We start from the raw sequence: 10,636 nt of genomic DNA on the forward strand, positions 1-10,636 counted from the left end.
TCTTTGCCTTATGTTTTGCACATATACATGCCCTACTAGTGTATGAAAATGGGTAAGTTGATGATGGAAAATAGCAATGTATATAAAAAGAGGGAATTATTCCCAGCCGCATGCGTAGATCTTTAATAGCTAGATGTCAGCCATGTTCCCAAGAAAAGGCTACAGCGTCAGTCTGGAGCAGCCAGCTGGGCAGTGTGGTTTTGAATATATGTCAAAGTAGGTAATAATGAAAACCAGCAGGGAAACAGATCAAGATCAGAAAATTAAAGTTAAATATCATCTAGAACTGATGACATAAGAGTGAAGTAGTGTAACGAAACGCAGTTCTTATTGTTAAGAAATGGGAGATTTCATTCATCTTGTGAAATGCATTAATCTGCGACGTTGTAGAACATAAAGGCACAAGCAGATTCAAGTAAAAATAATGTGAAGCAATATCAGTACTTTATTGTAGCTTGAAAACATACGATAACAAAACTTACAACACTGTATTCTAAGAAAATGTTATTTTTCTTCAGAACTATCTACCTTTGAGAGAAAGAATTTCAAATCCTTTTTAATTGTCTCAAAGTGAATAACATCTATGTTGCCGTAACACAAAACGTCAACATGTTCAAAATGCCACTAGGAGATTGATAGAAATACAGATGGCATAACATTCTGAATGAAGGAAAATGCAGCCTAAATCAGAACACTCTGACCCTTGTGCTCCATAAGGTATTTCTATCTTAATGGGACCATATGCTCAGTCTTTAAAATTCCAGTCTAAAATGTGGTAAATACTAGTTTAAGAAGCAATAATGTTTCATGAATAACGTTCCTTGAGGTTTTTTGTCTTTATTTACTGTAAAACAAACATGAATCTTGTTTTATCGCTGTACCTTTTTAAGCTATTCTAAGAATTTCTTAAGATATAAGCTCACAAGTTTTTCCTGCAAGGTGGAAAATATTAAACAAATGCCCTAGGTTCTTAGCAATATGTGATGTTTAATGTTTTACTTGACAACTATCACTCTAGCACTTTGAGTCTATTGCATCCATTTCTTCTCATTCACACTCCTTCTTTTCCACTTGAGTGAGGCCACCAAACCCAATTCCTTTGGGACCGAAATTTTTTGCATAGCAAACTGCAAAAGAAGGAGGGAGGTAAATGGTATTCTGAATGTTTTCATGTAGAAGTAAATGACACTTGGTTTTAGTACTACTATCAAATTTTAGGTTAATAAAAGGAAGGAAATTTGAAATAGTGTCTTTCGCAGAAGTGTCGACAAGTTCTAATAGTGAAACTAGAATCACATGTTTGAATAAAACAGAAGTCACGTCTGATTTTCTAAAAAAAAGATTAAGAAACTGTATGTATTTAAGATCTAACTAACATTTTCATTAAAGCTACTTTCCTGTCTGAAGATACTCAGTAAAACTTGGTCTGTATGAATAATAGAGATGGAGTAATAAGTTGGAGATTTTCAAAGGAGGTTAAAACAACTAGAACATGGTCCAGAAACTATTGATGGTAGTTTAAACCATTCCATTTTAACTCTGTATTACTAAGTGTGTGCGTAGGTAGTTATCACAGCTCTGAAGGAAGCAGCAATGGCCAGCATATTTTTCCAAATATGCTAATTTCATCACTTGCAGTTGTCAGACTGTACCCAAAGTCACAGAACTTAAGTATTCTTCTTCAGGATTCTCTATAAAGTTTAGCCTAGGATATAAAAACTTTGCATATTTTTCCCCTTAAGCTATTTCTAAGAGTCAAGTGAAGTCTGTGAACTTTCTTGATCTGAGAACAACATCTGGATGTATAATTAGCATTAATGCGTTATCTTTTGTGCTGCCAATATAGTGGAAGTATCTTTTAACTTCTACTGGCAAGAATTCAAATTAAGACTGTGACCTTAAACAGATGACCTTTGAAGATCTGTATCTTTTGGGATTTTTTTTTTTTTTTTTTTCCAATGAGTGAGATCGTGCAGGTACAAGAGTCTGCCCAGCAGATATGGCCAGTGTTCCTGTTAGAAGGTCTGAGGACAGATCTGAGAAGATATATTTGTAGAAAAATTAGAACTTTAAAATTTAAATGTTAATAGTAGCAGATGCAACTGCAATGTTACCATAGTTCTTTCCTTTGCCTTCAGAAAGTTGTTAAAAGAAGATCAAATGAAATTTCTTGAAGTTGTTAAGCATGCAACAAGGTAAATCATGATGGCAATACTAGGTCTAAAAAGACTAATTATAAATTGACTCAATAACCCAGTTCATCTCATTACAGTTCTTACCTTTACAGTAGAGCTCTCCATCTTTGTCTGTAACATTTGTAGATTCTAGACTCTTTCCACAAATAGCACAGCGGAAGCACGTCTTATGCCAAGGCTGAGGAAGTTAAGACAGTGCATTGTGTATTACAGAAAGTGCACAGGCAGCAGATAGAAGAAACAGAGAACTATTGGTTTTTGTGGTGTGAAAAGGTTAACATTCTTTTGGTGGTCTTACAGCTTCCATTTTTAGTCATTCTAGGTTAGTCTTTTTTCAATTACTTTATCCCATATCAAGATCTTACCTAGTGACTTTGTTATTAATGGAGGTCTAGTAAAAAGCAGGGATCTATAGATACTTGTTTTGGCCACTTCTTTGATGCGCAGAGATAATATTTTAGTGAGAGTTCCTAGAGCAGAGAGCTAGCATGCCATGTGAGACAGGCTTTTGTTTTTCTAGTCACAGGATCTCTTCAACGTATCTGCAACTGCCACTACAAATAAATGTTTAAATTATAAATATCCCCAGAGATGGTAACAGAATAACAGTGGTTAAAAGAGCCAGCCTGTACAGTAGCCGGGCGTTGCTCTTCAGACATCGACAAGATGCAAAAAGTTGAAGGCAGCTTATGAAGAGCACGTGGTTTTAAACCTGAAAGTACATCAGACTCTCCAGCAATTTGATAATTCATCCTGATGTTTTCTTCATTGAGACTATGAGTAAAAATTTAAAAGATCAAGGACCTGTTAGCTATAGTTTATCACCATTATAAAAGTGTGTTTTGTTTCTAGTGCTGTAGTAACTACTTACTTTTCCTCCTCCCATGATCTTCTCTGCAGCATACACTGATTTGCCACAACGAGGACATTTATCCACATCTACCATCTTTTTGGCAAACTTCGAAGGATTAGTTGGTGTAGAAGGGTGAGAAGACTTTGGTGACCCCCTAAAACAGAAGTTAAATGTTATCTTCATTCTAGAAATAAGATTTCATGATTTTTTGGTAAAGGATAAAAAGTACTGAATTATTGGGCTTAGACATGCAAAAGGGGGGGGGGGGGGGGGATGAAAGCATTCTATTGAATTCTGTGTTGCATGATTAAAAAGCTGATATTGTACCTATTTGGGGCTGAGTGCATGGAGCTGACAGCAGCCACATGCAGAAAAGATTATATTTAATGAAAAGTGAAAGTAAAAAAAATTTGGTTTATTGAGAGGCAAGAGGGAAAATACAAGCAAAAGATCCCTTTGTTCTTTGTAACTGGCTATCTGCTGGTACTCTGTGGAAGATAAAGATTAGTTTTTGCATCCAGATGATTTATTAGTCACTGTAATGTTTGGACAGGGAACTGGTGTTCTTAGCTGGCCTAGGGTCAAAAGCACATCAGAAAAGTAGCTTTGCTTTGGATTTCTGGACTTTTTGCTTTATGTCTTTGTGCTAGCTTAAAGCCTTTCACAGAATGACTTCTGAATTATCTGATTGTTGGATGGCAACAGGTCATTAAATCTACAGCATGTGACAGTTCTTGATGCAGAACTCTGCCCATAATGGATTCGTATCTTACAAGGAGCTACAGTTAAATACATTATTTAAGCTTTTCTTTCCTGCACAGTATATTGGTTAATTGGTTTCCTTCTAGTTATACCAGAAGAAAGCATTGTTGATTTGGAAATGTGCAGCTTTGAGAATCGTAGAAAAATACTGTAAAAATGTACTGTCAGAGATAATTATGTGCTTTTGGAAGATGGTATCCCATTAGAATTTCTTTGTTCAAACATGTTCTCAGTGTGTTTGCAAGTGTTATTTGAGCCACAGGGAGGATTTAGAAATGTTATTTCCCCCATTGAGAGGAGAGTTAACAGTATGTGGTAGTGTGATTATTTCTCTTACAGTAAAACCTAACTGTATTTTAGCCTCTCACAGGGAAAAAAAAAATATTCTCGCGTTCTGTGGCATTAACCACTGTGCTACTAGTGGCAAATTACAATTGCAGTGAATGTTTATGTCTGTGGTGGCATATAAAGGCTGCTTCTGCAGAATAATTGCCCATTGAAGGAAGAGATGATTTATAAAAAAGGCTTAAAGAGACTGAATGCCATTAAAAACTGGTAAATTACTGTGTCCACTGAAGGAAAGGTTGTAGGAATGTCTGCTCTACTACTTAGGCTACATGTTGTTATGGAAACAGAACAAAATGTCTAAAATACCCTGCTGTGTGACAAGAAGTACCAGAAAAAGGTGCTGTCAGTAGAGTTTAACTCACTGTTGCAGATTCAAGCCTAGGTGGTCGCCAGTATCAGTGCTGAGACATCCTGCCCCTTGTCCAAAGCCAATACCTTTGGGGCCATATTTTCTCCCGTAACAAGTTTTGCAGTAGATTTCAGATTCGTGAGCTGCTACTGTGGTACTGTCCAGAGCTTTCCTGCAAGCCACTGAAAACAGAAAAAGAGAGGCACATATAAACATTTGTGTGTTCAAATTTGAATTTATGTGGCTCAGAATAAGTATGATTAGTGTTTATTTTTGTTTATCTAAAAATACAGGAAAAGGGTGGTGTTAGGTTGTAATCAGTATAACTTCACTGGGCTGTTGCTCAAGTGGTTGTGCATGCACACAACGTGCTCTTCTTTTGCCACTCTGAAGTTATACTCTAACCCTACAAAAAACATGGGCTTGTCGAGACAATTTGTCTAGATCTGCGAAGCCTAAGTTGGAGTGGAGATCATCATCCTAAACTCCGAAATATCAAAAAAAAAAAAAAAAAAAAAGGAGGTTGCAGGGGTGTTGACTCTACTGTGCATCTGCACCTTTCAAAATAGTCACTCTGAGTCTGTGGTGGCTTTCTCATCTCAGCCCACACTGTTTTAACGTGGCATGTTTCTAAAAGAAGATAAAACGTAGATACCATAGGCAGTCAAGCAGGACATGGTTTCTTTTATTTATTTGTTTGAGCTGTGGTGCAAGGCAAACCAATGATCCCGAATAACTGGTAGTCTCAGCTTTGTTAGACTTCTGCCAGTGTGGCAAGCGTGTGACTACAGCTCTTCAAAACCAGAGACCTTTTCCTAGTCACATTTGTTACAGAGAAATGCTGCTCGGCTTAGCTCACTAGGAAAGGTCTGGGAGACTTTTGGACGGAAGGTGCCAGAGGAATGCCAAACGTTCATAATGGAATACAAGTTAGATCCTTTACAGCACTAATTTAACCCAAGCCTCAACTTGGAAGGACCAAAAGCAACTGAGTGCTAACAGCTGCTTATTTGGGGATCTCCGTAAGCAAGTATCTGTGTTTTGAGAAGCAGAAGTCACACCTAGAGCTAATGAGCATTGCTGAGGCCAGTCTCACGTGTGGTTATTCTCATCGAGTGGCTGTGGAAGCTGGGTTACTCTCTCCCCAGTTCTTTGCTCATCTGAAAAATGGTCAGCGTTTAGAGGCTGAATTCTGTTAGCTATGCAGTGCATCTCCTTGCTGCTTATGCGTGGAAACTGAGCAATAATGAAGGGGGGGGGGGAAAGCAGCTACCCTCCTCATCTGCTTGGTGACTCTGTACGCTGCACTGCTTTGGGAACTTAGTGTGACATAGTCCCCACCCCATTGAGGGAGGATGGAGCTTTCAGTTTGGAGTGCTTATAGAAAAAAATCAGGGGGTTGTAGTATGCTTAAAACCCAAAATTTATTTAAACACTTCTTACAAATTGTTCACTGTATCAACAGTGGTTGATGGGGGCGGGGACAGGGGGAAGGTAGGGAAAAACTTTCTCTACAACTTCCCTTGAATGCCCCAGAGAGGGCATTGCAGTCATGCATGGGCTGCTGACAACTTGGAAAATAAAGTTGTTTAGCTCATGTAAACAACAGAAACCTGTGAAATACAGAAGTATTGAAAGTAGTTGTAAGTGCAAGCTCTAGAAGAGCTAGTGGAGTGTTCAACTAGTCCTTTTTCTCCCATGTTTATTTTAACTGTCCTGCTGTGAGACTAAAATTCATCCACATCAGGGAACTTAAAGCTGATACTGGAACCACTGCAGCTTTAAATCTGTCACTGTCCTGTGTAAAGGGGAAAATAATTTGCAAGGACCTTTACAGTTAATAGAAATAAAATGAGGGGCTTCTGTAAATGTGTGAACCTGATCTCGTCGTGCTACAGTCTCTTCTGCTTTGAGACGGTAATTATGTTTGCTAAGGGAGTTAAGCGATGATGGAAACTCTAGCAGTAGATAAAGTGTTTCTATTTCTGGCACCTTGGGGATAGAGTATCAATTCACCACAACAGATGGAGCAAAAGCCCTTCAAGTGCTATTGTTGAAATAACTTTGAGACCTGTCATCTGCTAACAGATACTGTTCACGAGCCGGCACTAAGAAGTTTCAGGTTGGTGGCGTGAGATCCTGCCAAATGTCCGTCACAGCTGCGGTTTAAGTAAAAGCTGACGGGGAAACAAGGTAGGTGAACGGCACTCTGCACGGGAAGGACGGTTTGCTGGAAAGAAGTTTCTCTCTGGTAATGTTTGTAGGGAAAAATTGGAGCAGAGAGAGTGTGATTTATAGTTTAGCTTGTCTCATCCTTACTGTGGTGACAGGTTGGTTTCAATTGTTTATAATTTTGCCCAAATTGAACTTTTTGATCAAAAAATACTGGTGTGTTTTGTGTGTCTGCTCAAATATAATGTAAAATATAAAATATATTTTAAATATATTTAATATAAAAATATATAAAAGCTCAGCTAAGTAGGTTAACTGTTTCCATAACCGAGATTAGGTTGGGGAGGATTCTTTTTCTTCTGTTGAGAAATGAAATCCTATAATTGGTTCATTGAAAAGCCCATGAACATGATACTGAGTCGTCCAGAGCTGCTGATTAGCGTGTGTGAATCATGGGAAAAGGAAAGCCAATTAACATACCTTTCATATGCCAGCTGGGCTTAGATGCATCTTTAGTTTTTGACCTTAAACATGCTTCTGCTTGAAATGCTTTTTTTAGTATCTAACCTATTAATAATTTAGTTCAGACTTACGACTATAAGGGGCAAAGAAATAAAATAAAATAAACAAAAGAAACCCCCCAAAATCCCAAACAAACCAACAAAAACCCACCACAAACCAAACAAACAGCTGGCAGAGCTAATGGATGCGTGTTGTTTACCGTGAATCACTAAAAAATACAATCTGTTATGCTAAGAATGAAGCTTAAACTTGTTCCAGTATTAGGTGGGAAGGCAATATTATTAACTATGCCCTATTAGGACAGCTGTTCATTTTTGTTAGATACTGGAGAGTCTACTCATTTGTCGTTTTCTGCCCTATCATTTTCAAGCATTTGATAAAGCACAAGCGTCAGTTAAAGCTTTTCTCATAATTACCACATTTGTGTCCCTCTCCCTGTGGTTTCTCTGATGGCGAGTATTAATTGTTATAGGCAGCTCATGAAAGCAATAAGAAGTCTCTAGTTTTCACAAAACTGAGGTGTTTGCCATTCTGTAAGAATTGGCTGAAGGTTGTCAATTAACTGAAAACTTTTTGAGGGAATTCTTTCTTAGTCTTTTAGGCATCACTTGCAGGGCACTCGGAGAAAGGCAGAGATGACTCAAGTGTATCCTTTGGACTGATTCTGCATAGTGCTCTACTGTGTTATCTAAGCATGTAATATCAGTCTTATGCCTCCAAATACGAATTTTCTATCTATCCAGGACAGCAGGGTGAAAAACTGGATTCAGTGGGTGCTAAGCTGTCATGCTGGAATTCATACAGCAAAGGTACTAAATCTCAAGTATTTTCTGCAAAATAAACTATTTAGCTATCTTTTAGTTCTTATCGAATTGTTTACTCTCCTCCACAAAGGGCAAACAGAGCTGAATCGATACCTTCTCTCTTAATTTTTCAAGTGCTAGCTCAACGGCAGAGAAAGCAAAATTCCTGGAAGCTATCTGCCAAACATTACACAGTGCGTGGAGTAAAAGAGTAAGTGAAATGGGATTATATGAAATATGGGGAAGGAGGAGACTGAGGCACTTGTAGGGTGTTGGTGGGAGATTTTGATGACACTGGGGTAATGTCTTTTAGCTTTCCTGTGTGAAACGAAGTAATGTTAGGATTCACCATAAAAGTAATCATCTCCTGTAATATCCTAATAAGACATATTTCTGTCTAATGAGTGCTGTTTGTTTAGTTCTTTTAGATGTTTTAGCTTGAAACAAACCCATAATATGCTACGTTGTGAAACAGAAGGTAGAGTTTCTTGGAGATGGACCTAGATACTATGATTCTGCAGCACTCTAGTGTCCCTAACAAAAATCATCCAGTGCATGTTTGGAAAAAGAAAAGCCGGGAGCCTGAGAAGCAGATTGCTCAGGGTAAAGGACTAGAAAATTGGGCTTGATTATTAAGAGCTGCTGTGGAGTAGCACAATGGCATTTCAGAAAGCTGGCTTCTGCTTTGAAAACCGTTACAGTAATTTTCCATCCTTCCGTTACTAAAAGCATGGGAAACAGGTTTCATCTTTAGGTTTCTAGTGAGCGCTGGACCAGAATCCATCTCGCTGTGCCGTACTTTAGGTAGGATGATTAAGATGTGACTGCCCTCTACTTCGAGCTTTCCCAGAAGTAAGGTGCATAAGCTTTACAAAACTTTCCCTGTGTGAAATTCAGTCTGATGCTGGTTGCTTCTACCGTCCTGCATGTTGCTTAGAGTGGTGTTTAAAAGTCTGCTGTAGGTGTCTCGTGAGCAAACATGTTGAATTGGGGAAACTACAAAGCTTCTTTATTGCATGCAAAGTAATACAAAAGTAAATTTACTAGCTTTAATGGAAGATTTATACAGAGCTATGGGAATACTGTGAAGTTAAAACAGTGTAGCCCAGCTTACTGCAGAGGAAGCATGTCTTGTGAAAACTCCTTCCATTGCACTGGATTTCCTCAGCGTGGTACACTGTTTTTTCACAGGCACCACATTTGGCTCCACCTCCCCAATTCGGCATCCTTATATGTGAAGGGTGACCTGGAAAATCAAATTACATAAATGAATGCAACAGCAAAAGTGAATTATTTTAAACAGGGCAGCTTGATATTTTTTTTTTTTTAATTTTTTTTTTTCCTCCCTCTCCAATCAACTGCTATTGCATATCCACAATATACTACATACCCGTGCGGTAGCAGGAATGCATCCTATCCATGGGTGAGGGTACTAGCCTGGTGCTTTGGGGGGGGCAGAGACAGTTTAAATCCTCTGTCCTGTGTGACCCTCTTTTGTGAACAAGGATATTCCTTAGCTTGCCATATTGCGATGGTAAATATGTGAAGTGATTGTGAGGTGTTTCAATGAAAAGGTGCCAGGATCACTCAAACCTCTCCTGGAGAAGTGGTTCTAGGATTTATTTTCCAACAAATAGTCATTTTCTTTCAATCCTGCCCTCGCCTGTATCCCAAGTGTAGCCTTTTCCCCTCTGTTTTTGCTTTATGTGTGTTCATCTGGTTTTGCGAGGCAATTTTTAATGGAGGCTAACAAACACTTTGAAGCTTTACTGGACTTTAAGCAAAAGTGTGGACAGTACTTGGCATTAAATTTTCTACAGAACAATACTCTACCTAGACTCTCTGTTAAGAGACAGCATATAGTACTATTTATACATCTCCAAAGCAAGTGCTAGTTCATCCAGTGCCACATGAGCTTCCTTGGTGACATGTATAAAGGCAATTTTCTGTGTCAGTATGATGATATTCTATACAATTTACACCTGGAAAATTCCACCTTGAAGTTTAACAGATGTACAATGTTGTTTCAGAGGACACTTTAATAGAAACAAGTTGTTTGTTGCTTTTCTGAATTCCTCCTAAGACAGCTGCAAGATCACTGTGCTGCACAGCCGTTACAAAGTAATAATAGGTAGGTTCCTAAGGTGCTTAAAGCATGTTTTTCATTGTCAATTGTTTCTAAAATCTAAACATCGGAGAAAAAAAAGAGTTGTGGTTACTGTTCCAGTCCTTGCTCTTCCAGTTACTGTTGAAGTGACTTGCCCAAGGTCACACAGGAGAGCGGTGTCGGAGCCAGGAGCCCAGCGTAGGTCTCCTGATGGCAGGCTCAGTAAGTGCCCTTCCTGGTGATTGCGCTATCACGCATCTGAAACAACCCCAACCTACGGTTTGCCCTTCTGTTTTTTTGTTTGAGTCATCGTTTCTGGAAAGACTGGGACGTCATCTTGTCACCTGCACATCGTATTATCGGGTTGTTCCAAACTCCTGGCACAGGCCTTCCATCTCCTTCTTGGAAAATCAGTCACCTTCTTATTATAGTTCTTTCGAAGCCTGCTTGTGCTATTTGTGTTTGATTAAATTTGCCATAAGATACTCTTAGCATTCAAAATCCTTTGCTTGGTTGAATCAGGCC

General features: G+C 38.7%; 1 protein-coding gene across 1 annotated transcript; it reads right to left on the reverse strand.

The window, feature by feature from the left end:
• Window positions 1-432: 432 nt before the first annotated feature.
• Window positions 433-9,244, reverse strand: CSRP3 (cysteine and glycine-rich protein 3 (cardiac LIM protein)). Its single transcript, XM_010563697.1, has 6 exons — window positions 9,119-9,244; window positions 4,521-4,689; window positions 3,067-3,202; window positions 2,280-2,373; window positions 920-1,127; window positions 433-524 (listed from the first exon to the last, which is right to left on the reverse strand). Exons 1-5 carry the CDS (start codon window positions 9,228-9,230, stop codon window positions 1,048-1,050), a joined length of 591 nt encoding a protein of 196 aa, XP_010561999.1. The 5' UTR covers window positions 9,231-9,244; the 3' UTR covers window positions 433-524; window positions 920-1,047.
• Window positions 9,245-10,636: the final 1,392 nt, after the last annotated feature.

The sequence above is a fragment of the Haliaeetus leucocephalus genome, unplaced genomic scaffold (genome assembly GCF_000737465.1).
Source record: "Haliaeetus leucocephalus isolate CR32 unplaced genomic scaffold, Haliaeetus_leucocephalus-4.0 Scaffold173, whole genome shotgun sequence".
In the NCBI taxonomy this organism is placed as follows: Eukaryota; Metazoa; Chordata; class Aves; order Accipitriformes; family Accipitridae; genus Haliaeetus; species Haliaeetus leucocephalus.

Bases quoted from the DNA above. Each gene is read 5' to 3' on its own strand.
- CSRP3 (XM_010563697.1), bottom strand. From the start codon at position 9,230: ATGCCGAATTGGGGAGGTGGAGCCAAATGTGGTGCCTGTGAAAAAACA. The intron at 4,690-9,118 runs GTAAGCTGGGCT...TTCTGTTTTCAG, and splicing joins CAAGACATGCTTCCTCTGCA to TGGCTTGCAGGAAAGCTCTG. The intron at 3,203-4,520 runs GTGAGTTAAACT...CTTCTGTTTTAG, and splicing joins CTAGGCTTGAATCTGCAACA to GGGGTCACCAAAGTCTTCTC.